At 42.4% G+C, this 27,494-nt stretch overlaps 1 protein-coding gene across 1 annotated transcript in view; it reads left to right on the top strand.

Moving 5' to 3' along the window:
- LOC146061508 (bifunctional heparan sulfate N-deacetylase/N-sulfotransferase 3-like) overlaps positions 1-27,494 on the top strand; it is a 239,877-nt gene that overhangs the window by 133,181 nt on the left and 79,202 nt on the right. The window contains exon 6 of the mRNA XM_083174470.1: positions 4,245-4,373. Coding sequence (XP_083030596.1) covers positions 4,245-4,373 — 129 coding nt within the window. The remainder of the gene's footprint in view (positions 1-4,244; positions 4,374-27,494) is intronic.

Here is a 27,494-nt window from a genome sequence, read left to right as displayed (position 1 = left end):
TTTAGTTTACTTGGAGAGAGAAACTACTTCTGAATATAGTTTTTTTGGAGTGCCATATTTATAATGGATCCAATGTTTGATTTGCACATGGGCCCCGGAGCCACAGGGGGGTGGCCCACATTGCACACAATTCACCAATTTTGAATATTTACTTGTCTGCGCTGCAGGAATCGCTGAAAAAATGGGTGCTGTTACACTTTTTTGGAGGTCCGCGTATGCACAGTAGATTCTGAGCTCTCTAGTGCTCAGACACTACTGCGCTGCACGCTGGAGCACTGCGGCTGGAAAAGAGGAGGGGGGCAAATTGAGGAGGCTGCAAACAGGCCTCCTCCTCTCTTCAGCTGATTGGTGAATTGATTAGCCAATCTCTATTATGAACTAATAAGTGAAAAAAATATATAAGACACAAACAATTTAATACATTCTAAAGTATTGTGTGACTCTAGTATATTGTTATTTTAGTCCTAGAACAAGCTGCAGCTGAACAGATTTTGCAGAACTACTGTACTGTAGAAACTCCAGCATTTTCTTACAGGAATTAGAAAGGCTCCAATAATCTAGAGTCCATTCAGGAAAAACTGACATATCATGCTTGGACTTGTAGTTGCAGCTGGAGGGTCACACGGTGCTGCAACCTTACCCCGATATTTGGAAGGTGGAACAAATCATGTGAAGGAAGGCTAAAGGTTATAATAATCTATAACTCTGGAGGCAGGCTATTCATTTTCTCAGACAGAGCATGACGAGAGATTTCTTTGATGCAGCTTGCTCAGTGAACTTCATTATTCCACAGACAGCATCTCCATTCTGCCTCTTTTAAATGCAATGTTCAATGGAACTGCCTATTGACCCACTTCACTCACTTTGGCAGAATGAAGTAATGCTGCATTAAAGATGTGTTCATGCTCAGGAATATATCTGCATTTCTATGTGAATAGAACATAAAACATACAAGCACATAGCAAAGCCTTATTTTCTACAGGATGCAGACGTTAAAGGCTATGCCCCACTATGATATCGCAAAGGAATGAACCTTTCACAAGCTACTGTACATATACATGATATAGGAGAAAACTAAGGTTAGTGCAATTCATTCTTAGCCTGCGGAACACTTCCTGCAGGACATCGAAAGATTGTATAAAGATAAATATTATATATATATATATATATATACACATATATATATATATATATGGGGAAAATATAAATATTGAATATTGAATACATTAATGAATGGTGTGGTATGGTTCACAAAAAATGTGTTAATCAGCAGCCATTAGGTTGACCTGAAAAAATTGCAGTGCACAAAGTCGACACTTGAAAATGTAAAAAGTCGACATAGGCATAATAGTGACACGTGAACATGTTGCCGTGATTATTTCACTTTTTGGGGGAGTGACAATTTGTATGTGGTCCCCCAATAAGTGTAACATTGACTTATTGCTTGTATTGACCATGTGTATGCTGACCTAGATATTGCCTATCAGCCATCCAGATACCATTAATGGGAGCTACTGTAAATAAATATGATATAACTAAATGGGGAAGATATTATATCGGTTATAATGCCAATACATTATATAATATTAAACCAGTAGTTTATATTATAGCAATACTTTTTTCCATGATAACCATAAACTCCAGTGTTACTTTTCTAGGGGCCAGGGACTAATGATAATAATTTACATAGGGGCTGATTTAGAATTGCTCGTATCGATCCGAATTTGGCCCCCAGCCCCGCCGGGCCGCTCGTTGTGGGGAGGGAGGGCCGGGGTCGGACGGGGGGGCAGAAATGGGGCTGGAGCAGGGAAACACCCCATGTGACATCAATGCCCTCCCCCTTTTCAGTGGACTCCAAAGGAAATAAAAGTCAGTTCAGACTAACTTTTATTTCTGAAGGGGAGAGAAATCATTCGATGATCGGCGACCATCAAATGATTTCTATCCCCTTCGGCCGCATGTTCACGTACATCCCCACGCATGTTACCAAGGGGATTCGACGGTGGAGTGGGGTGGGGCGGACGTTTGGCCAGGCAGCAAGTGGGCTAAGCCACAAACAACCGCTGCTTAGCTAGCATTGCTGAATCAAGAGTTAAAGGGGCCCATTTATACTCTAGTAATGGTGGTTGGGTTACTACTAAACTACAAGCAATGTCAGATAAATCACATGCAATTCATGGGCAAATAAATGTAGTTTTTTTTAGTTTTAGTAAAAAAAAACAGAATCACCAGCACTTTGAAACTTAAAGAAAAATGCATCTTGATAAATTTACCCCATGATGTTTATTTAGTTGTTTTCTTACATTAATTAAATTAGATTTTAATATGTGTTGAATATGATATACTTCATTTGTTTTCCTATTTTATCTGTAGCAATTCAGTGAGGCAAATGACAGCATGAGCACAATGTAACAGATGAAACATATCGGCCTTTGATAGCTTCATCCAATGAAATGTGCAGTTTTTGTTAGACAAGGAGAGGTTAACATCTTCTGCACCTGCAGCCTTATCTTCTGCTTTTGTTTGAATTTGAAGTTACAGTAACAGCCATATGCTGTTTCTTATGTCAGGTTGTTTGTAATCCTACCCTTAATAAGTCACTGTATCTTCCTCCCTACACTGGCATAATCCTATGAGGATGAAACGAAGCCTAAACTCCCTCTTTTGTTATTTTCTTATCCTTCTGAGATTAGAGAATCCCCAAATAGGAAAAGATGACACTTAAGGGAAAAAAAAACAAATGTATATGTTCATGTGTGTGTGTTTTTGTATGTATGTGTACATATATATGTATATATATATATATATATATATATATACAGTATATATATTTATATTATACAGTATGTATGTATATATATATATATATATATATATATATAGTATTACTTTTAAATGGGGACTTACATTTTTACTTTCTTTTATTTTCCAATTAACATTAGGCTTATTTAAACTTAAATACTGATTCATGTTTATACATCATTTTACAGTATTTAAATAAATAAATGTAGTGCAATTATCTACATATAAACAGCGGAAAGTCTACCTATTCATACAGGGTTTGTATAAAAATGAATGAGACCAAATTCAAAAAAATCTTTATCGCTGCAAGCAATTAAAAGTCTTCAAAATAAGACCCTTGTGTGTCGACACACTTCTGCCAACGAGTTGTCCACACTTGGAAGGCACCCTGGAAGTCTTTTTCCAGAACGTTCTTCATACAGCGCGTCAAAGCCATTTTGACCTCTGCTATGATCCAATGGCTGTGTCCTTTGAGGGCTGTCTTCACTCAGGGGAACAGGAACAGGAAAAGATAACTGGGGCTAGACCAGGACTGTAGGGGGGCTGGGGAAGCATTGTGATGCCGTTCCAGGCCAGGTAATCATTTACTATGAAGCAGGTGTGGCTTGGTGCATTGTCATGATGCAGCTTCCAATTGGCGGCAATGCACTGTGTGGATCATGGCTAACGTCAACAAAGCCCATTTTCTGAGTCCCACACAGAATTTAATGGTGTAGCACTGTTTGATAGGACGTTGCATTTTTTAAGCTTCAACCAAGCCTAGGGACAGGAGTCCACTAAAACCACAATACAAACTGCACGGAAGCTCGTAGGCAAATTACGCTTGGTGCATAATTGACAGATTGATTTTCTGTGGTGCATGAAAAATAAAATGTCTGGAAAAGTAAACTCTATAAAAAACATGATTCGTTTATGAAACAGTTCAATGGTAAACTTACAAATAATAATGTGTGGAAAAGCTTTATAGACTGTTAATAAACAGAAAATTGCAAATGTGTACTTTTTCACTTTGGCTCTTAGAACTTTCTCCACCATTTCATACTTTTCATAATGCTCAGACTTATAAACACTAGTGCTATTTATTTAAGCTGTATAGACACAATTGAATATATTATGTATAAATATATGGGATATTTTGCATAAAAGCCCTTTATTCATAAACGTTCAAATCACAGAATAAATGCAGCTTTTCAGTAACTATATCCTATACATAGGCCCTCTCTTCTTACAATTTCTGTAAGAGGCACTACGAGTCCTTAACAATTTAATGACAATGCTGTGGTTAATGTTATATTTGTATGTAATTTAATATTTTAGATATTGTGCTACCCAATAAGAGAAAACTCATATCTGTAAAATCCTTCCAGATTATTGATTCCATATGTGTGTGCAGTTATTAATATATGCAGTTATTGAAATATAATTATTATGTTTGTGATTAGGTTCTTCCTCGGCAAACATGTGGCCTGTTCACTCATACCATTTTCTATAAGGAGTATCCTGGAGGTCCAACTGAACTTGACAGAAGCATTCAAGGAGGGGAACTATTTTTTACACTCGTCCTCAATCCAGTAAGTATCTGTTTTTGTTTCATGACTAATAAAGTTACTGTAATTAAACTATTATACATTGCATATTTAGTTGCCACTTTTTTGTTACATTTAAAGCATTATCAGTATTACATTTATTTTGTCATTGTAGGTATAGTGATGTGACACATTGTGCTTATCTGAATAGATGTAATCAGTCATACAGTGCATTCTGTGCAAAACAATATAGCCTATAGGCATTCTGGCCAACATTTCCTATTTTGACAGGAATGTCCCAATTCTCAAACTGAAAACGGTTCAGTGAAAATTACACATTTTCTATATTTAAAAAATGAGCCCCAAAGGCCTGCAGAAGGTGGAGGATTAGAAATCAGATATGGGAAAAAAGTAGACGAAACTTAGGATAGAATTCACTCCACAAGCTTATAGATGTCTTGTTCTCTGCGGCCATAGAGACTTCCTGCAATGTCCTTCTGTAATGTACAGACACCGCTGTGTCTGGCAAATAGACACCAGTAGCAGGTAGCAATGTACAGGACAAAGTAACAAGGTGTGGTAGTGCACCAGCACAGAAAGGTCTGCAGGACTGATGTAATTGTAGCTTGGTAGGGTAGATATGAATTCACATTGTACAAATAAAGTTAGAGTTGCCAAATTGGCATCAGAAATTGTAACCTTTGTCTTATGGTGTGTACACACAGTAAGATGTGCCTTCAGATACTATCCACGATCCGATCAGATCGGATCATGGATAGTATCTGAAGGCACATCCGATTTGCATACAAGTCTGACTATATAGTGAAGATCTGCACTATATAGTCAAGGCAGACAAGACTTTCTGCCTTGCGATGCGTGAACGTGCATCGGAATAGGATCGGGATCTGAAGGGTTAAAACCCTTGCGATCTGCATCCGATTCCGATCCGATGTTGACTATATTGTCAACATCGGAAGGCAAAAAGTACTGTGTGTACACACCATAAGATTTGCTCCAGGTTTACGGTAGTAAATATCAGGTGCGTTATTTATTTCTGTTATAGAAATAAAACAATACAATATTTTTTACTGCAATGTATACATATAATTGAATATCATCAATATTGTAAAATATTTTGTTAATCAGTTAAGAAAAATTATATTCCGACTTATGTTACATTACTACTGTTTAACTGCTTTGTTCGGTACTTATGTATTATCTGGGCTCCCATGTTAAATGCACCCCATTTGTTCATACCCCTACTATCCAACTACGCATGGAGTTGATTTTATATAGTGTGGCGAGCGCAGCAAACCCCGCTAGGGGATGCGGTCTCATAAGAAAAACGGAAGCCCGGATATTACATAAGTACCCTTTGTTCTTATATAAAGGGACTAAACAAAATAATGATGCTTATTACCAACAGCCAGTGGTGTAGCTACGTGCCATGGCGCCCGGAGCAAGGGCTTTTTTTCGCGCCCCCCCCCCCCCCCCGATTTGTAGTAGCCGAGGCTTTTGCCTAGTGAAAAGGCTGCAAGAGGGAAGGATAGGCTGCAAAAGAGGAAGGGTCAGGGTTTAAGCGGCAGGAGGGAAGGTCAGGGTTTAGACAGTGTCAGGGAGGGTCAGGGCTTAGGCTGCGGGAGGGAGGGTCATGATTTAGGCTGCGGGAGGGTGAGTCAGGGTTTAGGCTGTGGGAGGGAAGGTCAGGGTTTAGGCTGCAGGAGGGAGGATCAGGGTTTAAACTGCGGATGGAGGGTCAGGGTTTAGGCTGCGGGAGGGAGGGTCAGGGTTTAGACTGCAGGAGGGAGGGTCAGGGTTTAGGCCGTAGAAGGGAAGATTAGGCCTTAGGTTGCTGGCTTGAATGTCTGGGTTTTGCTGGAGGAAACGATTAAGGTGTAGGCTATGAGAGGAGAGGGTTAGGCTGTGGGAGGGGAGGGAGGTTAGATGAAGGCTGCAGGAGGGGTAGGTTAAGGCTGCAGATGGGGGGGTAGATTAAGCAGCACGCTCAGCCTTTCCTCCCTCTATCCCCAGCAGCACAGCATGACTCATGCACAACCCCTCATACCCCTCCCCACTCTGTCACAGTTGATGCTTCCCTGGAGCTGCCTTTTAAATCACCTCAAGGCAGTATCCCCCTGCCAGAGCCCATCCCCCCCCCGCCACCATAGTGCAGCATGCAGGGAAGTATAGTAATAAAACCTGCCCCATCCTTGCCCACCTTGGTGTAACTTGTGCAATTGTGCAGGACTCAGAAGTCTACTGATGTGTGCAGGAGGATGTCCCTGCGGCGCATGTCGGGTGGCGCCGGCAGTGATGCGCCGGTCAGTTATGCTGCTGAAGCTGCTCTATATTTGGCAGCTACAGCAACTTCAGCCATGGGGGGTATCAAGCTCAGCAGCCGGGTAGCATCCTATGTCTCCCGGCCGCCAGATGCACAGAGCCAGGACACACAGAAATACACATTGGCTGAAGGGCATGTGGGCGGCGCAGGACAGAACTTTGAAGCAGCCCGCTCCCCGCTGCTATTTTCAATTCAAGTCTCTTGCTGGACCACTTTGCAATAGGCGCTCGTGGTCCAGCAGCCACCAATTGCGGCGCAGCAGGAGACATGAATTGAAAATAATAGCAGCACGTCTCCCGGACACAGCCGCGAGCGGGCAGGGGAGCGGGTGAGCTGGCGGTGCAGGCATGGTTCCGGCGCCCTGTTATCTTCTGGCGCCTGGAGCTCGAGCTCCGCCCTCGCTACGCCCCTGCCAACAGCATATTGTATTTAGTATTGCAGTAGTGCTTATGCATACAACATTGATATAATACATTACTTACCGCACCACCGGAGAGTTCCAGCGATGTACACCCCCTTACTTAGCGGTATCCCCTGCTCTGTCATTTGCAGTAGACCCAGTGGCGGATTCAGGGGGGTGGCACCTGGGCACGTGCCCCCCTGTCGTTTATTTTGTAGCTGAGGACCAGGGCTTTCCAACGAGCCCAGCCCCGTGTCTCTAGTCCCCCGGGAACCGGAGATATCACCTGGCAAACCTGTAACGTTTTTTCCCCATAGGATAATATGGGACCCATCAATTCCGACCCCCACCCGGTTCCGATGGCTGTCAGTTCCTGCCCTGGCATCACAGAAGCTTGTGGTTGATTTCGTTCAATTCCAAATCGCTGGGCCTTCAATATGATATCAGGCTGGTCCAAATCGGTCAATCGGTTCCAGAGATATTGCGTGTAAACTGAATTTTTTATTTTTGAAATGTAATTTTATGGCTGTTCATGTTCTTTGAGGGCAGATTACTCTGGAACCAAACATTCCAGTTTCACTGGCCCAAAATCATTCAAAACCCACCCAAAAGTTCTTCAATATAATACTTGTCTCATGTAGATGGGTCAGTTGGTTCCGAAGATATAGCCGGTTAAATGAGATAACTGGTTAAAGGGGGGAGGGGTGGTTTTCTCTCCCCCTCACACCAGAAAATGCAGGGACTAGGCTGGTGTAAAAGGGGCCAACCTGGGAATGCATTTTCTGGTGTGAAAGGGGTATTATTTCAAATAGCCGGGACCTGCAGTGCTCTGAATACAGCCAGGCTCTGCCACTGTCAGTGGCTATCACTTCTGCCTGGCGGCGGCTGTCCCCCATTTACCACGAGCATGTATTCCCCCTTGGCAATGAGCAAGTAATCCCACATGGCAATGAGCATGGAACCCTTGGCAATGAGCATGTAGAGAAGCAGCACTTATGTAGCATAATTTTTAATAGGCATTATGGTGTTTGGCATAACACATAATGGACATAATGGCGTGTAACTTAACGTGTAATGGACATTATGGTGTAAATGTTTAATGCGAGCCTTTGGTGGACAATGTCCCTGTTTATGAAGTGTATTGTGAATTTTGGCTTAATCTGTGTGGCATTATGTGAATTCTGGCTCAATCCATGTGGCATTATGTGAATTTTGGCTCAATCCATGTGGCATTATGGGAATTTTGGCTCAATCCGTGTGGCATTATGTGAATTTTGGCTCAATCCGTGTGGCATTATGTGAATTTTGGCTCAATCCATGTGGCATTATGTGAATTTTGGCTCAATCCGTTTGGCATTTTATGCATTTGGCTCAATCCGTGTGGCATTATGTGAATTTTGACACAATCCATTTGGAATTATGTGAAATTTGGCTCAATCCGTGTGTGTTATTATGTAAATTTTGGCTCAATCCATGTGGCATTATGTGAATTTTGACACAATCCATTTGGCATTATGTGAATTTTGGCTCAATCCGTGTGTGTTATTATGTAAATTTTGGCTCAATCCATGTGGCATTATGTAAATTTTGACACAATCCATTTGGCATTATGTGAATTTTGGCTCAATCCTTGTGTGTTATTATGTAAATTTTGACTCAATCCATGTGGCATTATGTGAAATTTGGCTCAATCCGTGTGTGTTACTATGTAAATTTTGACTCAATCCCTGTGGCATTATGTGAATTTTGGCTCAATCCATGTGGCATTATGTCAATTTTGGCTCATTCCATTTGGCATCATGTGTAAGGGGCAAGTATAATGGGGTCTAGTATTTTGTTGCATAATGTGTAGAAGTTGTATATGGTGTTGACACGCCCCCTGTTGAGTGGCCACACACCCTACATCCTTCACTTGTCGCCATGGTGGGCCTGCGTACTTTAAATGCCAGGGCCTATTTTTAATTCCATTCCCACCCTCTCCTGCCGCTCTCTTAGCATGTACACTGGCACCACTAACACCGCCCCTCCCCCACCCAAACCCTTTTTTATCATGGTGCCCCCCCCTGTCATTTTATCCTGGATCCGCCCCTGAATGGGGCCCATATAATTCTAATAATGGTTAATGTGCATTCAATGGAATTGATTCATCAGATAAAGTTTGCTAGGTCTAATGGGAAAATGTCAAATCTACAGATACTGTAGAACAAAACGATTTTTAAAGCGTTTAAAGCATTGGATTCTTGCTATGGCATGCAGTCAACTAGTTAAAACCATGCTGCTCATTTGGTAAAAACAAATGGTACTCTTTACCTAGCACGGCGCCCATCGCGGGCATCGCGGGTACATTTATGTCTGCCCGCGACGCGACCGACGCGATGACCGCGATTTCCCATTGAAACCCATGTTAAACATGGAAATCGCGTCGGTCGCGTCGCGGCCGGCCATAAATGTGCACACGATGGCCACGATTTGCCATAGGAATATATGTTAAAAGGCCCGATGGACACGATTTTCATGGTAAATGGCTCAATGGACCCGATTTTACCATAGCAAACAATGTTAAATGGGCCTTAGAGCCCAAATACTTACCCTGAACTCTGAAATGGCCCCCCCAATTGTTTACGCCACCCCACGATCAACGTCAACCCGAAGCGTGGCGAGCGCAGCGAGCCCGCGAGGGGCGGCGGTACGCGTCCTCCGACCTTTTCATACCCCCACTATCCACGTCGGCGTGGAGTTGAGAATAGAATAGTGTGGCGAGCGCAGCGAGCCACCGAGCCCGAAGCGTGGCGAGCGCAGCGAGCCCCGCGAGGGGACGCGGATACCTTCACAGGTAAACGCTTCCCCTCGCGGGCTTCACAGGTGTCCGCGTCGCCACGGACACCTGTGAAGCCCGCGAGGGGACGCGTATAGCTGTGAAGGTATCCGCGTCCCCTCGCGGGGCTTGCTGCGCTCGCCACGCTTCGGGCTCGGTGGCTCGCTACGCTCGCCACACTATTCTATTCTCAACTCCACGCCGACGTGGATAGTGGGGGTATGAAAAGGTCGGAGGACGCGTACCGCCGCCCCTCGCGGGCTCGCTGCGCTCGCCACGCTTCGGGTTGACGTTGATCGTGGGGTGGCGTAAACAATTGGGGGGGCCATTTCATAGTTCAGGGTAAGTATTTGGGCTCTAAGGGCCATTTAACATTGTTTCCTATGGTAAAATCGGGTCCATTGAGCCATTTAACATTAAAATCGTGTCCATCGGGCCTTTTAACATTGATTCCTATGGCAAATCGTGGGCATCGCGTGCACATTTATGGCCGGCCGCGACGCGACCGACACGATGTCCATGTTTAACATGGTTTTCAATGGGAAATCGTGGACATCGCGTCGCGTGCGGGCATCTTTAGCCCGCATACGACGCGACCGACACGATTTTTTACCTCACGATGCCCACGCCGTGCTAGGTAAAGAGTACCAAACAAATTAGTGATTTTTTTTTCATATTAATTCCCTTTTAAAATCCAATAGCATAATCACTGAAAAGGCAAACAGGACTTTGGGAGTGTGGACAGGTCATTATGAGGAACGCTCCTGTGGGAATATATTGGATGGACTGGATTTCTTTATGAGACTCTTTCTGACACACATGGCCCTACAGACAACTAGGTTGCTTTGTAAGAAAGAAATAACAAACCTTCCAGGTCTCAATAAAGGTAGGGAGATTGCACAGTTGTGGTTCTCATGCAAGGCCAGTGTATGGCTTTTTCAGGATCCTAGGCAAAACTTCAACCTACTGCCACCAATACCTGCTTTCCAAACATTCCAGGATGGCAGGTAGGCTCCCAAAAATCATGTGTTTCTCCCAGCCCCCAGAAAGGTGGGCAAGTCCCCTGCTTTCCCTCGAGTAGAAAGAGGTGGGGGCAGCAACGTAGAGAAGTATGCATCAAGGGAAAGTACTTTATGGAGGTGAGGTCTTAGAAGTTCAACATCAGCCACCTACATTAAGTACAAGGATCCTCATAGATCCCCCCCCCCCACAGATCCCAGCGCCCTAGGCAGCTGCCTAATGCTGCCTACTGGTAGAGCCAGCCCTGGTCTCATGCAATACTGATGCTGCATACACTGGCCAATATATCATACCAGTGATATGTCTGTGAAAGACGTTGTTTACAGACATATCGCATCTGCTGTGCAGAACAGCCGAAGCCCGATATAGCTAAGGATATGTAAAGATACAGTGTATTGTCACATCATGCTGTGTGAACAGGCGATCTGCCGACCACCCTGCTGCAGGGGGCGGCATTAATTGCTAGCTCAACATGGTGGGTGCATATAAATGTCACTCATGACTGATAGGTCAGTGTATATGGAGAACACACAGCATGATCCGTCGAGAGATATATGTCTGCAGATCAATTATATTTCTATGTGTATACCCATGATGCGCATCCATGATCAGCTGTGAGTGCTTGCTGTCCTACAGCAGATGTTCAACAGCAGCCAGTGATGGAGGGGGCAGTTTCAGTGTCTGTTGCTGAATAACTGCATTTTCTTGCCTTTATGTGAAAATGGGCTTAACCCTTTGAGTACATTTAATGGTGCACATATAATGACATAGAGACATATAATAAAATAAACATTATTGCTGCAAAAACATGCCACAAGCATTAAGGAAGCAGAGTGGGATCCGCTCCTATGTATACTGCCATATGATAATGCAGGATCGAGGAAGAAACCATTCAGATCACATAGGTTGGCACAGTTTCCAACAGAGTTCAAGCTGTTAGGGTAGATATATTTACAGATGCAGTTCACCTGGGGATTTTTAATCCAATTTAGGATTGCATTGCAGCGATATCCTCCTTTTAATGGTGATGGCAAAAACAGGTGTCCCGCTGGAATCAGGGGCAAGTGATGGTAGGTCCTCCAATATGCGGCTGCTGGTGGGATCCAAATAAAGTGCAAAGTGCAAAGGTGGCAGTGATGGGCAGGTGGGTGCTCAGGCACTGACACGTTTCGCTGTCATGCAGGATAGCTTTTTCAAAGGTATGAAACTGCTTGTCGGGTAGAGGTTTTTTTTACCAGTGTCTAATTAGTGAAAGCAATGCACATGTGTGGCTTTGAACACCTCGTTGGTTTTTAGGCATAAAATAATAATACATGGATAGTAATGGAAGGCAACAAACTCTAAAGGTACATTAAAAACATAATTAGATACCAGTTATTAAGAAAAATGATCTTTGTAATATATGGGTTCAGAGGAGGATGTGCCATGACTGTCCAAAAATCAGCTAATTAAGATAATTGGCCAATCATGGCACATCATCCTCTGAACCCATATCCTAAAATTTTAATTTTTCATCATTTTCATTATCGTAAGTATAAATGATTGCCGCTTTAAAAAAACCTGAAGATTTCTTACCAAATATTTCACTTTCTGAATCTCTCATCCTATTACATTTTACTCATGGTATCTGGAGTAAGTTGATATGAGTCGCTGCTGCGATTCATCTTCGTAGCGGGTCACGGTCTTTGCCATGTCAGCCACAGGGGTTTGCTGTGCCTAGCAATTGCTGGATATCTGGGACTCCAAAAGGCTGCTCTGTTTCCTGGCCCATGCTGTTGCCTTGCGCTGTAAAGCTGCTTTCAGTGTATCATTATTGGGGCCGGTCTGCTTTGTTCTTTGGGGTACTTGTTTCCAAGTACGGCGCCCACAATTTTAATCTTGTTACAAAGTTTTGATGCGATCAATGCGATCAAAATGATGATTTCATTGCACAATCACCCTGATGGGTGATTAGTTTGTTATATGCACACCCATCGTTAAGGGATGCAGTTAATTTGCCGGCGGTCGGGATCCCGGCGGTCGGAATCCCGACACTGGAATCCCGACCGCCGAAATCCCGAAACTTTCTCCCTCCGTGGGTGTCCACGACACCCATAGAGGGAGAATAAAATAGCGTGCCGAGCGTAGCGAGGCACCGGGCCCGCTGCGTGGCGAGCGCAGCGAGCCCGCAAGGGAGGGCGATCCATGTCCCCCCCTTGTCGGGATTTCGGCGGTCGGGATTCCAGTGTCGGGATTCCGACCGCCGGGATCCCGACCGCCGGCAAATCGTATCGGATCCATCGTTAATGCCTCCGCCACTATTAACGCCAACCCGAAGCGTGGCGAGCGAAGCGTGGCGAGCGAAGCGAGCTCACGCGCGGCGGCGGTACGCATCCTCAGACCTTTTCATACCCCCACTATCCACGGCGGCCTGGAGTTGATTTTATATAGTGTGGCGAGCGCAGGGGACGTGGATAACTTCACAAGTATTACGCGCCCCCTCGCGGGGCTCGCTGTGCTCGCCGCGCTTCGGGCTCGCCACACTATATAAAATCAAATCCACGCCGACGTGGATAGTGGAGGTATGAAAAGTTCGTAGAACGCGTACTGCCGCCCCTCGCGGGCTCGCTGCGCTCGCCACACTTCGGGTTGGCGTTAATAGTGGCGGTGGCGTTAACGATGGGGGTGCATATAACATACTAATAACCCATCAGGGTGCATGTACAATTAAATCATCATTTTGATCGCATCGATTGCATCGCATGCCATTTGAAAATTATACAGTGCGGCTCTTAGGACCCGAAAATCGGGTCCATCGCATACCATTGCATACCACCATAATTAAGGCATGCGATGGTATGCGATGGGCACCCTGCTAGGAAACAAGTACCGTTCTTTGTTATTGGCAAGGAAGCAGCCAATCCTGTTACACACTTCCAGTGATATTTCCTGTTTCCTGTGTGTAAGTTTCTAGTTCATGTGAAGGTCTGTTCTGCTGGGCCCTGTTCTGTAACAGCTCTTGTTTTGGCAAGCCAAGTTCCTAAAGGATTTCCTCCGCTAAGTGCCTGCACTGTTTTACCTAGCTCTAGTTGCTTCAGTTCATGCTGGGTGCTCTGTTTATTTGCTAATTACTGTGACTCCATCTGAGCTCTGTGGATAACTCAAAATAAATACCACTGCAAACTCCCATTGGAATTTTGTGTTCATTCTGTATTCCATTTTGTAGATTTCAACTGTGGTTTATATGATTTTTATACATTTACCCTGCAGATTAATTTAAGGTACTGAGTATTTCACCATTGTCCTGGACGCTCATTACAAACAGCAGGCGACACTCGGTTATACTCTTGTGCTGCATCCAAGCTCTGGTTCAGACCTATGATCTCACTGCTCAACTGCATTTCACTTGGGTTTAAGTATTGTCATGAACTACCGGGCTCTTATTTCTATTATAGTAAAACTCCACATCCATAGTCTTCATACTATTACACTGAAAGATCCCAGCTACACTCCACTCCAATGTCCTGAATACATCAGTATCCTATGGTTATATTCCTGTTAACTGCTTTGCTGCCATATTGTGTTACCTACAGCTACTACTACAGCCAATGATCCTTTGGTCTCCAGTCAATTATGTAATCCCCTTCTGCTGTAGGTTTAATGGTGCCCACATAGGGTGAGGTGTATGCTGCCAATGGAGCCACCTCCATTCCGTGCCCCGAGGAAAAGTGACTCGACACGCTGTTCAGCGTGAAATGGACACACCTCACATGCTCGTCCATTTCCGCAAATAGGGTGCACAAGAGTCTTACATGCACATGCGTCTCATTCACGCCGAGGTGCACCAAGGCATTCGACGGGATCCGCTCAGATGACAGCGGCTCCATGTGTAGGTGTGGTTTGAACCTATACAATGTGTGCTATGCGATTTGGGCTGTACACACCAGATTTTGACTACACTTCAACAGTATGTAGTACAATTGCATGCAATGTAATACAAAAATACCTGCCTGCCCATACTATTTTGCCTTGTGATATTCACTATGCGGAAGCGCGCATGACATCGCAAGGGAAAATATAGATGTGCGATTTGAAATAGACATGAAGCGATTTCAACTAAAAGATACAATCGCACCATTGCAGCCACCTAAGTACGGGAGTGCAAATCAAGCACTAAGGGTTAAATGTACTGAAGTGCCAGTTTGTTGTCCATAGCAACCAAAGAGGTTATAGCTTTTATCTTCTAGAAGGTGCTAGAGAAATGATAAGTAGTATTTGATTGGTTGCTCTGGGCAGCATATGTCACTTCTAAAATCTGGCAATTTAGAAAATTTACCCATAAGAGAACAGCAGGTGGCTGTAATAGGCAGAAGACTCTCTCGTGGGCTGTAGGGGGTCTTACACAAGCGTACTGGAGTTCCCTAACATATGTGTTTGTTGTGGCTGGTTTTTGGGGGTTATGCTTTGTGTTCCCGAGCTATGTGAAGTATATTCCCTGATAAGCACTGGGTATTGTGGCTAATTGGTTAATATTTGGCAAATAAATAAGCCTCAGTAAATCACTGCAGCTAATTGGATAATGCCTATAAACTGAAAAAAGTAAAGTAGGTAGTAAGTACGTTTTATTTATATAGCAGACTTTGGTACTTGTTTCCTAGAACTGCACCCACGATTTTGATCTTAGGCATCACAAGGAAAAAATCGCGTCGGTCGCATCGCATGCGGCCAAAAAATCGCATGCGATGCGACCAACGCGATTACCGCGATTTTACATAGGGAACAATGTTAAATGGCCCAATTGACCCGATTTCACATAGGAAACAATGTTAAATGGCCCACAGACCCCCAATACCCACCCTGAAGTGTGAAATGGCCCCCCCAATTGTTAACGCCACCCCACCATCAACGCCCGAAGCGTGGCGAGCGCAGCGAGCCCGCCAGGGGCGGCGGTATGCGTCCTCCGACCTTTTCATACCCCCACTATCCACGTCGGCGTGGAGTTGAGAATAGAAAGTGTGGCAAGCGCAGCGAGCCACCGAGACCGAAGCGTGGCGAGCCCCGCGAGGGGACGCGGAACATGCTCCCGAAGCGTGGCGAACGCAGCGAGCTCCGCGAGGGGACACGGATTACTTAACATGTATTCCGCGTCCCCTCGCTGGGCTCACTGCGCTCGCCACGCTTCGGGCTCGGTGGTTTGCTGCGCTCGCCACACTTTCTATTCTCAACTCCACGCCAACGTGGATAGTGGGGGTATGAAAAGGTCGCTCATTACAAACGCGCCGGAAAATCCTCACTGTCAGAGGACAGCGAGGATTCCCCCTAACAGCAAGGCTTGCGGCTAATGCAGAAAGCCTGCAGCATTTAGCTGCGATCCTCGCTGTTTTAGCAGCTGCATATGCCATTTCTCCCCCGTTCTAAATACTGACCCTACGAGCTGTGACAGTGAGCAGGCAGCTGCGCTCGCCACGCTTCGGGTTGACGTTGATGGTGGGGTGGCGTTAACAATTGGGGGAGGGGCATTTCACACTTCAGGGTGGGTATTTGGGGCCTGTGGGCCATTTAACATTGTTCCCTATGTAAAATCGGGTCAATTGGGCCATTTAACATTATTCCCTATGTAAAATCGGTAATTGCGTCGGTCGCATCGCATGCGATTTTTTGCCCGCATGGGATGCGACCGACGTGATTTACATTTTAACATGCATTTATTTGTAAAATCGCGGGCATCGCATTGGTCGCATCGCATGCCATTATAATGGCATGCGATGTACATGCGATGCCCGCGATGGGCGCCGTTCTAGGAAACAAGTACCCAGACTTTCTCCAACAGGACTCAAGGTGATTTACAGACATCAAAACACTGCACATAATACATACATAATGGGGCATTACAGCAATAAGTCACACAGAATGAAAGCCTTGAGAGCACAGTAGACATTATGGCATGTATTCAATGTTGCCGGCAAGGGGGTTAAACAACGGGGATCACCGAAAACAAGCGATCATCGCTGTTTAACCCCTATGCCAGCTGCTCACCGTATTTAACGCGCCGGAAAATCCTCACTGTCAGAGGACAGCGAGGATTCCCCCAACAGCAAGGCTTGCGGCTAATGCAGAAAGCCCGCAGCATTTAGCTGCGAGCCTCGCTGTTTTAGCAGCTGCATATGCCATTTCTCCCTCGTTCTAAATACTGACCCTACGAGCTGTGACAGTGAGCAGGCAGCACTGCTTGCTGTTACAGCTTGCAGAAAGCATTGAATACACCCCAGTGTAGTGTTGGTGCAGGCATTTTGGATAATAACTTTCACGAGTGGTGTATTATACCCTAACAAGCTACCAGGTGAGGCAGCCATCTTATGTGCACTGTGTAGGATTACCCTGGGTGGAATAGGTTACTCCTAGAAGAAATTACACAAAATGGGTGATTCCAGTGTAGAAAAGGTACCAAAAAGACAGGCTGAGAAAAATTCTCACACTAGTAGAACTACTTTAATTATTGGCCATTGATTTTTCAATTACACATTCTCGCACCTCTAGATAGTTGTCAGACGTGAGTGCAGCAGGTTCTGCACAACATCTTTGGACCTCCATAATCTGTGTTTCAAAGATATTTGGATCTGAATTAATTCATGGAGTAAAATCCTACTAAGTTCCTTTTTGCTAACGTTGGTAATAGACTGAGACAAATCTCTGTGACAGACAGACCAATTATCTGACATTGCCATACAATGTTGGATATGGTGTCTGATGGTTAGAATATCCCTTATTTGATCTGAACACAAATTATGGCATGAGTTGGACATATCGAAAGATTTCCCATGCCCGAATAAGCAATAATTAGTGTTTGGTTGCAGGTACACACTGGTATTATTTGCCTGATCAGCCGATTATTGACTGATTGGGGAGATAGTTGGATTTTAGCCTCAGTTGCTCTCCTACTTGATAAATAAATACATCATTTTTGTTTTGCCTTCCATTTTATACATGTGATCACAAGAATCAGGAAAAGTGTCAAACAGTTCCTCCTAACCGTCATTGGCTAATAAATAGTTTTGTCTTCTCTTATTTGATTATATCAAGCAAGGTTTCTCTGTTACAAAGCCATTAGAAACCCTTCCAGTGCTTTGCTTCAAGCTCGCTTGAAGAAAGAAGGCTCGTTGATATTTTCCACACACCCTTAATCGCATTGCTACGCTTTTGTACAATGTTTCTTATTTTATATTTTATGTCTTTCTTAGAAAACAGTTCAGTTTTATGAGCTTTGAAGTCAGTCTCCTGTACATATTATATAGCAAATGTAGCTTTATACTTATTTACATTACAGTTCTTCATCATGTGAGTGCCATCGATAATATGTAAATATGTACCCCAGGAAAGAATGTGGATGCACAGCTGATGGGTGTGCACATGCCTCGGTTGCATACAGAGTCTTTACTGTACCTCTCACCAGCCGGTGGCAGCAAAAAGAGGAGTAAGGCAGTCTGGTCCCGAGCAGTAAGGAGAAAGTGTGTGGACCAAATCTCACTGAGGAGATTGGACCAGGGGTGCTTAATTGGGGTGGTAAAACAAGAAAAACACAAAAATAAGCAGTGCTTAAAACAATTAGAGACTGGTTGTTCTATCACAATTGAATTTATTTAATACACTAAAAATTGACTGAGTAGCCAGCAAATCAGGAATTTAAAATATAATGTGAATTGAAATTCAATGAATATTGTCCCCACCAACCCTGGAATTGTGAGTACGATTTTTGGAATCTTAGATGGTATGTTGGGTCCCCAAGTGGTCATCTGGAGGGAGAAAGGAGATGCAGATCTTGACAGTAGTGGCCTAAGATGGCACAAATAACCAACTCCTACTGCAGTTCCTTTGTGAGATGGTAAGTCCTCTAACCTGTAGCCATTCATAGCTTGAGAACATTAACAGGGCTTTAGCCAGTCATATCATGAGAACGGCCTTAGAGTTGTCCAACCTGACAGAGCAGTTGACTGTCCAGGATCTTCTCTCCTAGCAAGTACACCAATCCTTCTTTATGTGCTTCAAGGGTGCGCACGTTGTATTCATGAAGCTTCTAGGTGAACTTTAAAGATAAAGGAGAAGCAGTAATTGGATAACAGCAGTGGTTCTGACCCTGGTCCTCAAGTACCCCCAACAGTGCACATTTTTCCTTATATTTATTTTTAACATACTTACCTGGTCCCCTGGTGGTGCCCCGATGGTCCCCTGGCATCCATGGTGTCCCCCGTTATCCACGGCCGCCTCCAGGATCCTGTTCAGCGTTCCCAGGGGAGCATTGCATGAGTTTGCAATACAACCCTGTGACCAGAGATGCTGCTGAAAAGGATCCTGAAGCCCACTGTGGACTGTGGGGATATGGTAAGTGTGAAAAAAAAAATGAAATATTCTGAAAAACCACGGATTTTGGAATATTTCGGTTTTTGTATATACGGATATGGGATACCCAACCTGTAGTTTGTATAGCAGCCTATACAATAAATTTCCCTGGAGGAAGGGAAAGATAAACAGCAATATACACAAAAATTGTGAATTGGGCACTATAACTTTAGAGATGTTTTCCCATAGTTCAAGAAGATAAGTATAAATCTCAATCAAACTTCTTAAATGCAGACTGGCACAGAATGGCACATGTCTAATAAACAAGAAGATGTACCCAATGCGTTTCGTCTTTAAATGTAACAGTTTCTCCAATGAAGATTATATTGTGAATTGTCATTTCTGACCAGCATTGATGGCTTTCAGATTCTGCTTTTTTAAAATCAGACAGTTGACATTGAATACTGACTGTCGAATTACAGTCGGAACAGGTTGAAAATGGCCGTGAATCTTTCTGTCGGGAGCAACCCGACAGTCGGATTCGGGATTAATTACCATCCAGAGTCTAAAATGATGAAACTCTGAGTTCTGTCTTCACAACCTACAGTACCCTTCAAATCTGATTTATCTCACAGTTTCATAGGAGTGCCTAATGTTAAAGTAAACAGTGGAGAAAGGCATCCCTGTCTTGTTACTCTGCCTAAAGAAAAGATTCAGTATTCAGTATGTTCATTGTTAATAATGTTATGGTTTGTTTGTGTAAAAATATATGGTTGAATTTTCTACAAGCTCACAATAACTATTATATTTCCAATCTGATGAATGGATTTATGTGAGTCAGAGATGCTGCTCCTTGGCACACAATTGAGATTTCCAAGCTGCACTGTATTTTCTTTATGTAAATGAATGTGAACCTTAATTGCTATTCCATTTGTTGTATTGTGAAATGGATGTCTGCCTTTTGTTAATCCATTTGGGCTGAATATATCAGGGTAGTGAGACTGTTCTGAAGTTTACTTTATTTATTCATGTTTTTTATATTTATTTATATATAGATTGTCTACATGTATTCCATTATGTTTGCATACTACTCATATTGCTTTTTGAATGTTTATTTCTTTGGACTCACCTCCAGGTGTCACAAATCATCACTGTCATTACATCAAATTCTTAAAATTATTCAGTGTGTACCCATTACATCTTTAGCAATGCATGCTCCCTTTGGTTGCTAGCGTCATCCGTCGTTGCCTGTACATGCAGCTCAATCAGAAGATGTCGCTCATGATGCCATTCTGCCAAATGCAGCATGGCCCCTCAACCTAGCCAACCCTCCCCCACACACAAACACACACAAACACTTGCTGATGCCAGCTACCCCACCAGGTCTCAAGGTTTACGAGGTTGCTGTGTGCACACATTGAGGCTGGCTCTGGTTGACTCGGTAAGCTGCGAACATCTCAGCTTACTAAATGCCAGAGAGCCTGTCCTGCCAAAAATACACCCCCCCCCACTGTCGATTCCCCGCAATGTGTTCCAAAGATAAACCCCCTTGCATATGTCCGCTGTAAGAGAAGTCGCTGACCATCAAATTATTTTCCTGGGCTCGCCATTAAAAGTCAGTGGAGACTGAATTTTATTTGCCCCGGGGCACACATCCACTTGCACACATTCCCATGGCAATGCCCAGCATTTTTATGCTGGGCGTTGCAATGAGTGACATCCGACCCTGCTACCGTCCGCTGCAGCCCGCCTCCCTCCCTGCAAAATGGCTCGTTCACAAAGGGGAACTGCACATGCGCATAAAAGACCATGCACATGCGCAGTCCCCCAAACATCAGAACGGGGCAGAATTCACCCTGTTCTGAAGGGACTAGAATCTCCCCCATTGTGTAGTGTGTACATTACTGTTCCTGTAAAACATGGGCTTGACAAAGGTTTAATAATAAACAATGGTCTGTTCTGCAGAATTTTTTTTTTACATTTCTGTTATTGCATGTACTCACAATCATTTCCCAATTTCAGTTACCCTTTATCTTGTCTCAAGAGCTGTGCTCTAACAACAAGTATTTCTTAACCTAATACTACTAAACTTTAAATCCCAGTTATCATTAGCCATATAATGCCCTATAGTGTTAGCCAAATTGGCTTGTACATAAGAACACAGACACACAACATTAATACATACTATGCTCAAAAACTTAATAAATATTCCAAATAAGATAATAATATGACATACAGTAATTTTGAAAAATGAGTTTCCTTCAAGGAAAAATAAAAGTAAATACATAGAACAACTTATGTAATTGAAAAAAATTAACAATAAAACTGCATGGAATAGGTAAAGTATATACCAGTGGTAACAAATACACACACACACACACACACACACACACACACACACACACACACACATATATATATGCTTTGAATGCATCAAAGCAGTATCTGGCATTGACCAAGAGGAGTCTCTGCATTTTATGTTCCCTGTTCTAAAGTGAGTCTTGAGCTGAAATCACACATTTGGCTGACCTAACACATACTGTACTACTATATTTCACTAACACAAAACACAGTATTTCCAAAAGAGATAGCAAATTACACCAATCCACTTATCTCCAGAGGTCAATCCAAGTTGAATTTGTGATTTCCTTATTTAATGATCATACTAAAAGGGGAAGCAAACGATAGGTCAGCCAATCAGTAGTTACAAATCTAATGCTCCTAACAAGAGTATCCCATGGAATGGTCAACAGTGTCTAGTTCGAGAGTCAATAGGTTGACCACTATTGGTCGACAGGCAAAAGGTTGGCACATGACAAAAGTCAACATACATTAGGTCGACAAAGACAAGAGGTTGACAAAAGCAATAGGCTGACATGGAAAGGTCAACAGGAAAAAAAGTTTAAATTAATTATTTATTTATTTTTTCAGAAAAAGGCTGTTTTTCATACTTTACTATGCAAGTGGTCACAGAGTGAGATCATAATAGTGTGCTGAGCGTATTATTGACTTATGTTGACATAGACACCCCAAAAAGTATGTTGACCTTTTTCATGTCAACCTTTTAGCCATATCAACCTATTGAATGTCAACATTTTAAATTTGTCGACCTTTTTGCCTGTCAACCATTAGTGGTCGACGTATTGGCTGTTGACCTAATTTCTGTCGACCCTATGACCAATACCCACCAAAGGTAGGATACTGGGTAAAAATTTGAAAAAAAAATTGTAATTAAAAAAATTGCATTGGTTTGATTAAACTAGCTCTAGGGGTGGGTAGTCAATTAGCCAAAAAAAAACAACTAATTAGATCCATAAATATTGAATATATGCAATAATTGATTTGATGATGTAATAAGCTGTGATGTTGATATATTATGATATGGTAAAGTGGTGATATTGCTGGGTGATGTGAAATTGCAATGGTAATACTGTAAACATAACGAGAAGTTGCATTTAAAAGATGTACAATATATGGAAAAGAGGAAGGCAAACATGTGCTGTACATAGAGCATTAATCATACAAACATGGCATTACACGTACAAAGGATATGCTACAGTTCCATTGATACAGCTAGCATACATGACTGACAGGTTTATGGTGACAGAGTTAGTCATAATCTCACCATTGAATGCTTTATCTGTCTGGACCATGTAAGATATTTCCATCTGAGTCCATGTGTGGAATCGAAATGGCTGCTTGCAGCTTCTTTGGCCCAGAATGCATTGCTAGACTAGCTACAACAGGTTAAGATGGTAAAATGCAAGCTCTTTGATATTTGTATGTGCCACAACCACTGGAGGGTTGCTTATACAAATCATTTAACTCAGAAACAAATCAATTTGACAAAAACCTATGACGAAAGACATGACAGGTCATATGTTTAAATTATAGTTATTGCTGATAATTTAAAGACATTAGTTCAATATACAGTTTAATTTTATATACAGTAACTGAAAGTATTTGGTGTATAAGTATATAACAGGGAACAACACTTAGGAAGAAAACAGGTTTGTCAATTTTTGTGTAAATAAAAAGGGGTACGATCAGTGGTACTTACAGTACAGTATGTTTCCTTTGGTCGATTTTATGACTTGGTATATTACAGTATTAGTGATTAGCCAGTAATCAATTCCAGAGATATTATGAGGATGTGAGTAAAAAGTGTATTTTTAGTAATAAAGGATGTGTTCATAACTCCACGGATCTATATGTAATAACAAGTTTATTCAAAAATCAATAGTTGATGTGCTGTGTCCCATCTTATCCTTCAAAGGAGGATTTAGCTAGAAAATTGTTCCGTGTTGTCTGTAATTTAAGTTGTTGTATTGACCTTTTAACCCCTCTACATTCAAATGTGCAAACTGGAGTTCTCTTCCAACATAGTATTACACTGCTCTACTTTCACATACACAAATTGGAGTTTTCTTTCAACAGTACAGGTCGAGTATCCCGTATCCGAATATCCGTTATCCGAATTATTCCGAAATACGGACATTCCAGAAAGTAAAAAAAAAATTTTTTTTTGCTAAAAACTCACTGGGGACATATGTAACAGCATCACTGGGGACATGATATGTAACTGGCACTATATATGTGCAAGACAATGATTGCTTGGCATTCAAATTCAGTGCTGAGATAGTACACACATTTTGTTTCACGTTTTGAAACCTTGTTTTTGAACAATTAAAATATGTTTGTGTGTATTTTATGTGGTAATAAAATATATTTGTGTGTATATTATGTGTTTATACAGCATAAATGCAAGATACTTCAAAATACATCATTGAAATATTAAAATATTCCGAAATACGGAATAATCCGTTATCCAAAATTCTCCTGGTCCCGAGCATTTTGGATACGGGATACTCAACCTGTATTTGTATTTTTTATACATGTTGGTTGTTTGGTTATATTAGAGATAACTCAGCATGACAAACATAACCAGAGTGAACTCAACGAGCCATACAATACACATCCTCATGAACTCACTTCCTTTCCAGATCAGGTAAGTCATACATTTACTCTTCCCTAAAATATATTCCTCATTATCCTCTTCTTACTTGTAGACAAACATGGAAAACTTTATCTATTGCACCAGCCAAGTTTAGCAAAGTTTATGCCTGTACTTTTTTTACTTCTAAGCTTCAGCGCCATCCATGAGGTGCAGGGGGGAAGGGGGGTAGCTACACACAAATATACATATATGTCAACATGTTTGTAATACAGTGTATGTGCTGGAACAATCTCCTGTAGTTCTCCAATGCTGCCGCACCCAGGAATCAGCATAAGCGATTACACTGCGAACTTCCCACTACAACTAATTTTATACCAATATCAAAAATCGCACCTACAGTATATAGTTTGCCATAATGAAAATAAAGTTGTTGCAAATACAGTCTAATGAATATGCACCTTGCCATTTATTTGGCTCCATGTAATCTCCTGTTTGCCGAAAGTGACATTGCAGAAGGCTATGTACAGTATGTGAGGTTTTCTAAATCCTCAAGTTACTAAATATTTTTTACACTTCCCCCGGTTACCATTCCTCCAATGCAACCGGATACAGATGGTCACAACGTTCTTACAGCATTTCAGATGATTGCCCCAGGCATCCTAAATAAACACGTGCATTATTCACAAAGTTTTGAAGGAAGGTTATAATCCATTAAATATCTTTCTTTGGTGGAATCTCTTTTTCCTCCGTGCCGCCTTCTTCTATTTTTATGCCACATTCAAATAAAAGTTTAGAATTGTAAAATAAAGCAGGCCGACAATGAGAAAGCAATAGAGTGATGCTGGTTGTAAAAGCAAATGTATTTGCAAATACAAGTTTTGACCTCTAAATTTGAAAGCACAGAAAATGTAATAGAATCATTTTATTTTCTATTTAACAGGTCAAAGGTCAGGAGGGATGATTTTGCTGTATGTCTGGATAGATGAAGGTCAGCTAGGCTACTGTTACTAAGCTAACTATTTCACACATATATGGTGAATTAATAGAATGCCAGATATACATCAATAGAATGGCAGAACACAGGGTCAGTGACACTATTCTAGAGCACTCAGTTAAAATAACTGTTTAAATATGTTTAAGGGGGGATTTAATCCATGACAAAGCGATATCACTGAGAAATCAGATTGCGCTCAGGTAATTCAGATTAGAGGAGCAAGGGATAATAATTTGTTAATAATTAACAAATGATGTGGTTTTGCACTTCAGATTGCCTCATATAAACATGTACTAAAATTTAGTACATTTTATATATATATGAGTCACTTTCTCTGCAACTGCTTTGTGTAGAAAGGTGGGCCAAGCTTGGGGCCAATCTACACTTCATTATGTAATTAATCTCTACATGAATATGTTCTCCACACATTAGCTTCATGCAGTGGTGCATGCTGGGGGGGGGGGTTAGGATTGTCCAGAAATCCACCGTGACAGATGTGATAGTGGGTACCATATTTAGCCCGGCCCTCACGGGAGAATGGTGAGATTCACATGCCATGATTGGGGAGGGGCCAAGTGAATATGAAATTATTCCTTTAGAATTGCGTCCTTTTGATTCCACCCATACCTAATTGACCAGCAAGGCACTTCCCTGTATAAAACCTGCATTTGCCCCTGGCTTCATGCATTGGGCCAGATGCACTAAGCTTCAAAAGTGATAAAATGGAGAGTGATAAACAGCCAGCCAATCAGCTCCTGCTTGACATTTTTTTGTGACATGGCAGGCAGGAGCTGATTGGCTGGTTGTTTATCACTCTCCATTTTATCACTTTTGAAGCTTAGTGCATCTGGCCTATAGTCTATTAAAGCTATTCAAGAAATGCTATGGGGAACTAGTTATTATTGAGTATTGTGGAAAAATATCTGGTGTGACAAAAAAACAAATCTGTACATATCCAAGAATGCTCCTGATTTATTAGAGTCTTCTTTATAAAGACTGGCAGCAAAGTCAACTTAGAATCAATCATATGTATGTGATCTAATGGTACTTGTTTCCTAGCACGGCTCCCATCGCATACCATACTTAGTGGTGTTAAATTAACAGGAGTGCTTGTACAATGAAATATCGCATAGCATTGCATGCCAGCAAATGGCATGCGATGCAATGCAATTGTTCATTGTACAAGCACCCTGATGGGTGCTTACAATTTTAAATGCACCCCAATTGTCAACGCAACCCCCACTATCAACACCAACCTGAAGCATGAGGACGGTACGTGTCCTCCGACCTTTTCATACCCCCACTATCCACGTCGGCGTGGAGTTGATTTTAGATAGTGCGGTGAGCGCAGCGAGCCCCTGAGCCCGAAGTGTGGTGAGCGCAGCGAGCCCCACGAGGGGACGCGGAATACGAGCACGAATCGTGGCGGGGGGCCGCAGAATACATGTAAAGTAATCCGTGTCCCCTCGCGTGGCTCACTGCGCTTTCCACACTATCTAAAATCAACTCCACGCCAACCTGGATAGTGGGGGTATGAAAAGGTCGGAGGACACGTGCCGCTGCGCTCGCCACGCTTCGGGTTGGCGTTGATAGTGGGGGTGGCGTTGCCAATGAGGGTGCATTTAACATTGAAAGCACCCATCAGGGTGCTTGTACAATTAAAAATCGAATCGCATCGCATGCCGCTATATTGTATAAGATGTACTACGATCAAAAAGTTGGGTACCATGCTAAAAAACAAGTACCGATGTATTAAAGGAAAGTACATTTAGGCAACAATAATCAGAATTATCAAGCTAATTGCTAAACGCACAATAAATTATATCAGACTAGCCCAAGTGATAGGCAGTAGTTAATTGAAGCAATACTGATTTATGTATGATTTGTAATGCCAAGGTTTTTGCATCCCTAATAATTTATGTCTTTAACTCAACAGAGAAATTCCTAACGATATCAAACAATGAGAATACATTGAAACATTAGATCTCTAATACCCTTTAACAATCCTTTTCCATAACACAGTATGTATATAGTTCCTTCCACAACATGAAAGTCAATTTTGCATATATGGAGGATATTGTAACAATGCAAAAGTTCAAAAGCTAATATGGCCTAAAGGGAAGCGAATACTGTACATCACAACTGTATTCATTATCATAAGTTAATCAGCCAGCATATAAATCTAATAGTGCATGAACAGCCGTTATATGTATCTGAATGCTGAAACATAGAAATCCTCCAGGACATTTAAAAAGAAAAAATAGCTCCAAAGATCTGCATACAGTATATTGTGCACAATGGAAAATTAATTGGACATTTGTTGGTC

This window comes from Crinia signifera, chromosome 1, assembly GCF_055691185.1.
Source record: "Crinia signifera chromosome 1, ASM5569118v1, whole genome shotgun sequence".
Lineage (NCBI taxonomy): Eukaryota > Metazoa > Chordata > Amphibia > Anura > Myobatrachidae > Crinia > Crinia signifera.
Note: the sequence above shows the minus strand (reverse complement) of the source record. Positions and strands in the feature narration are given on the sequence as shown.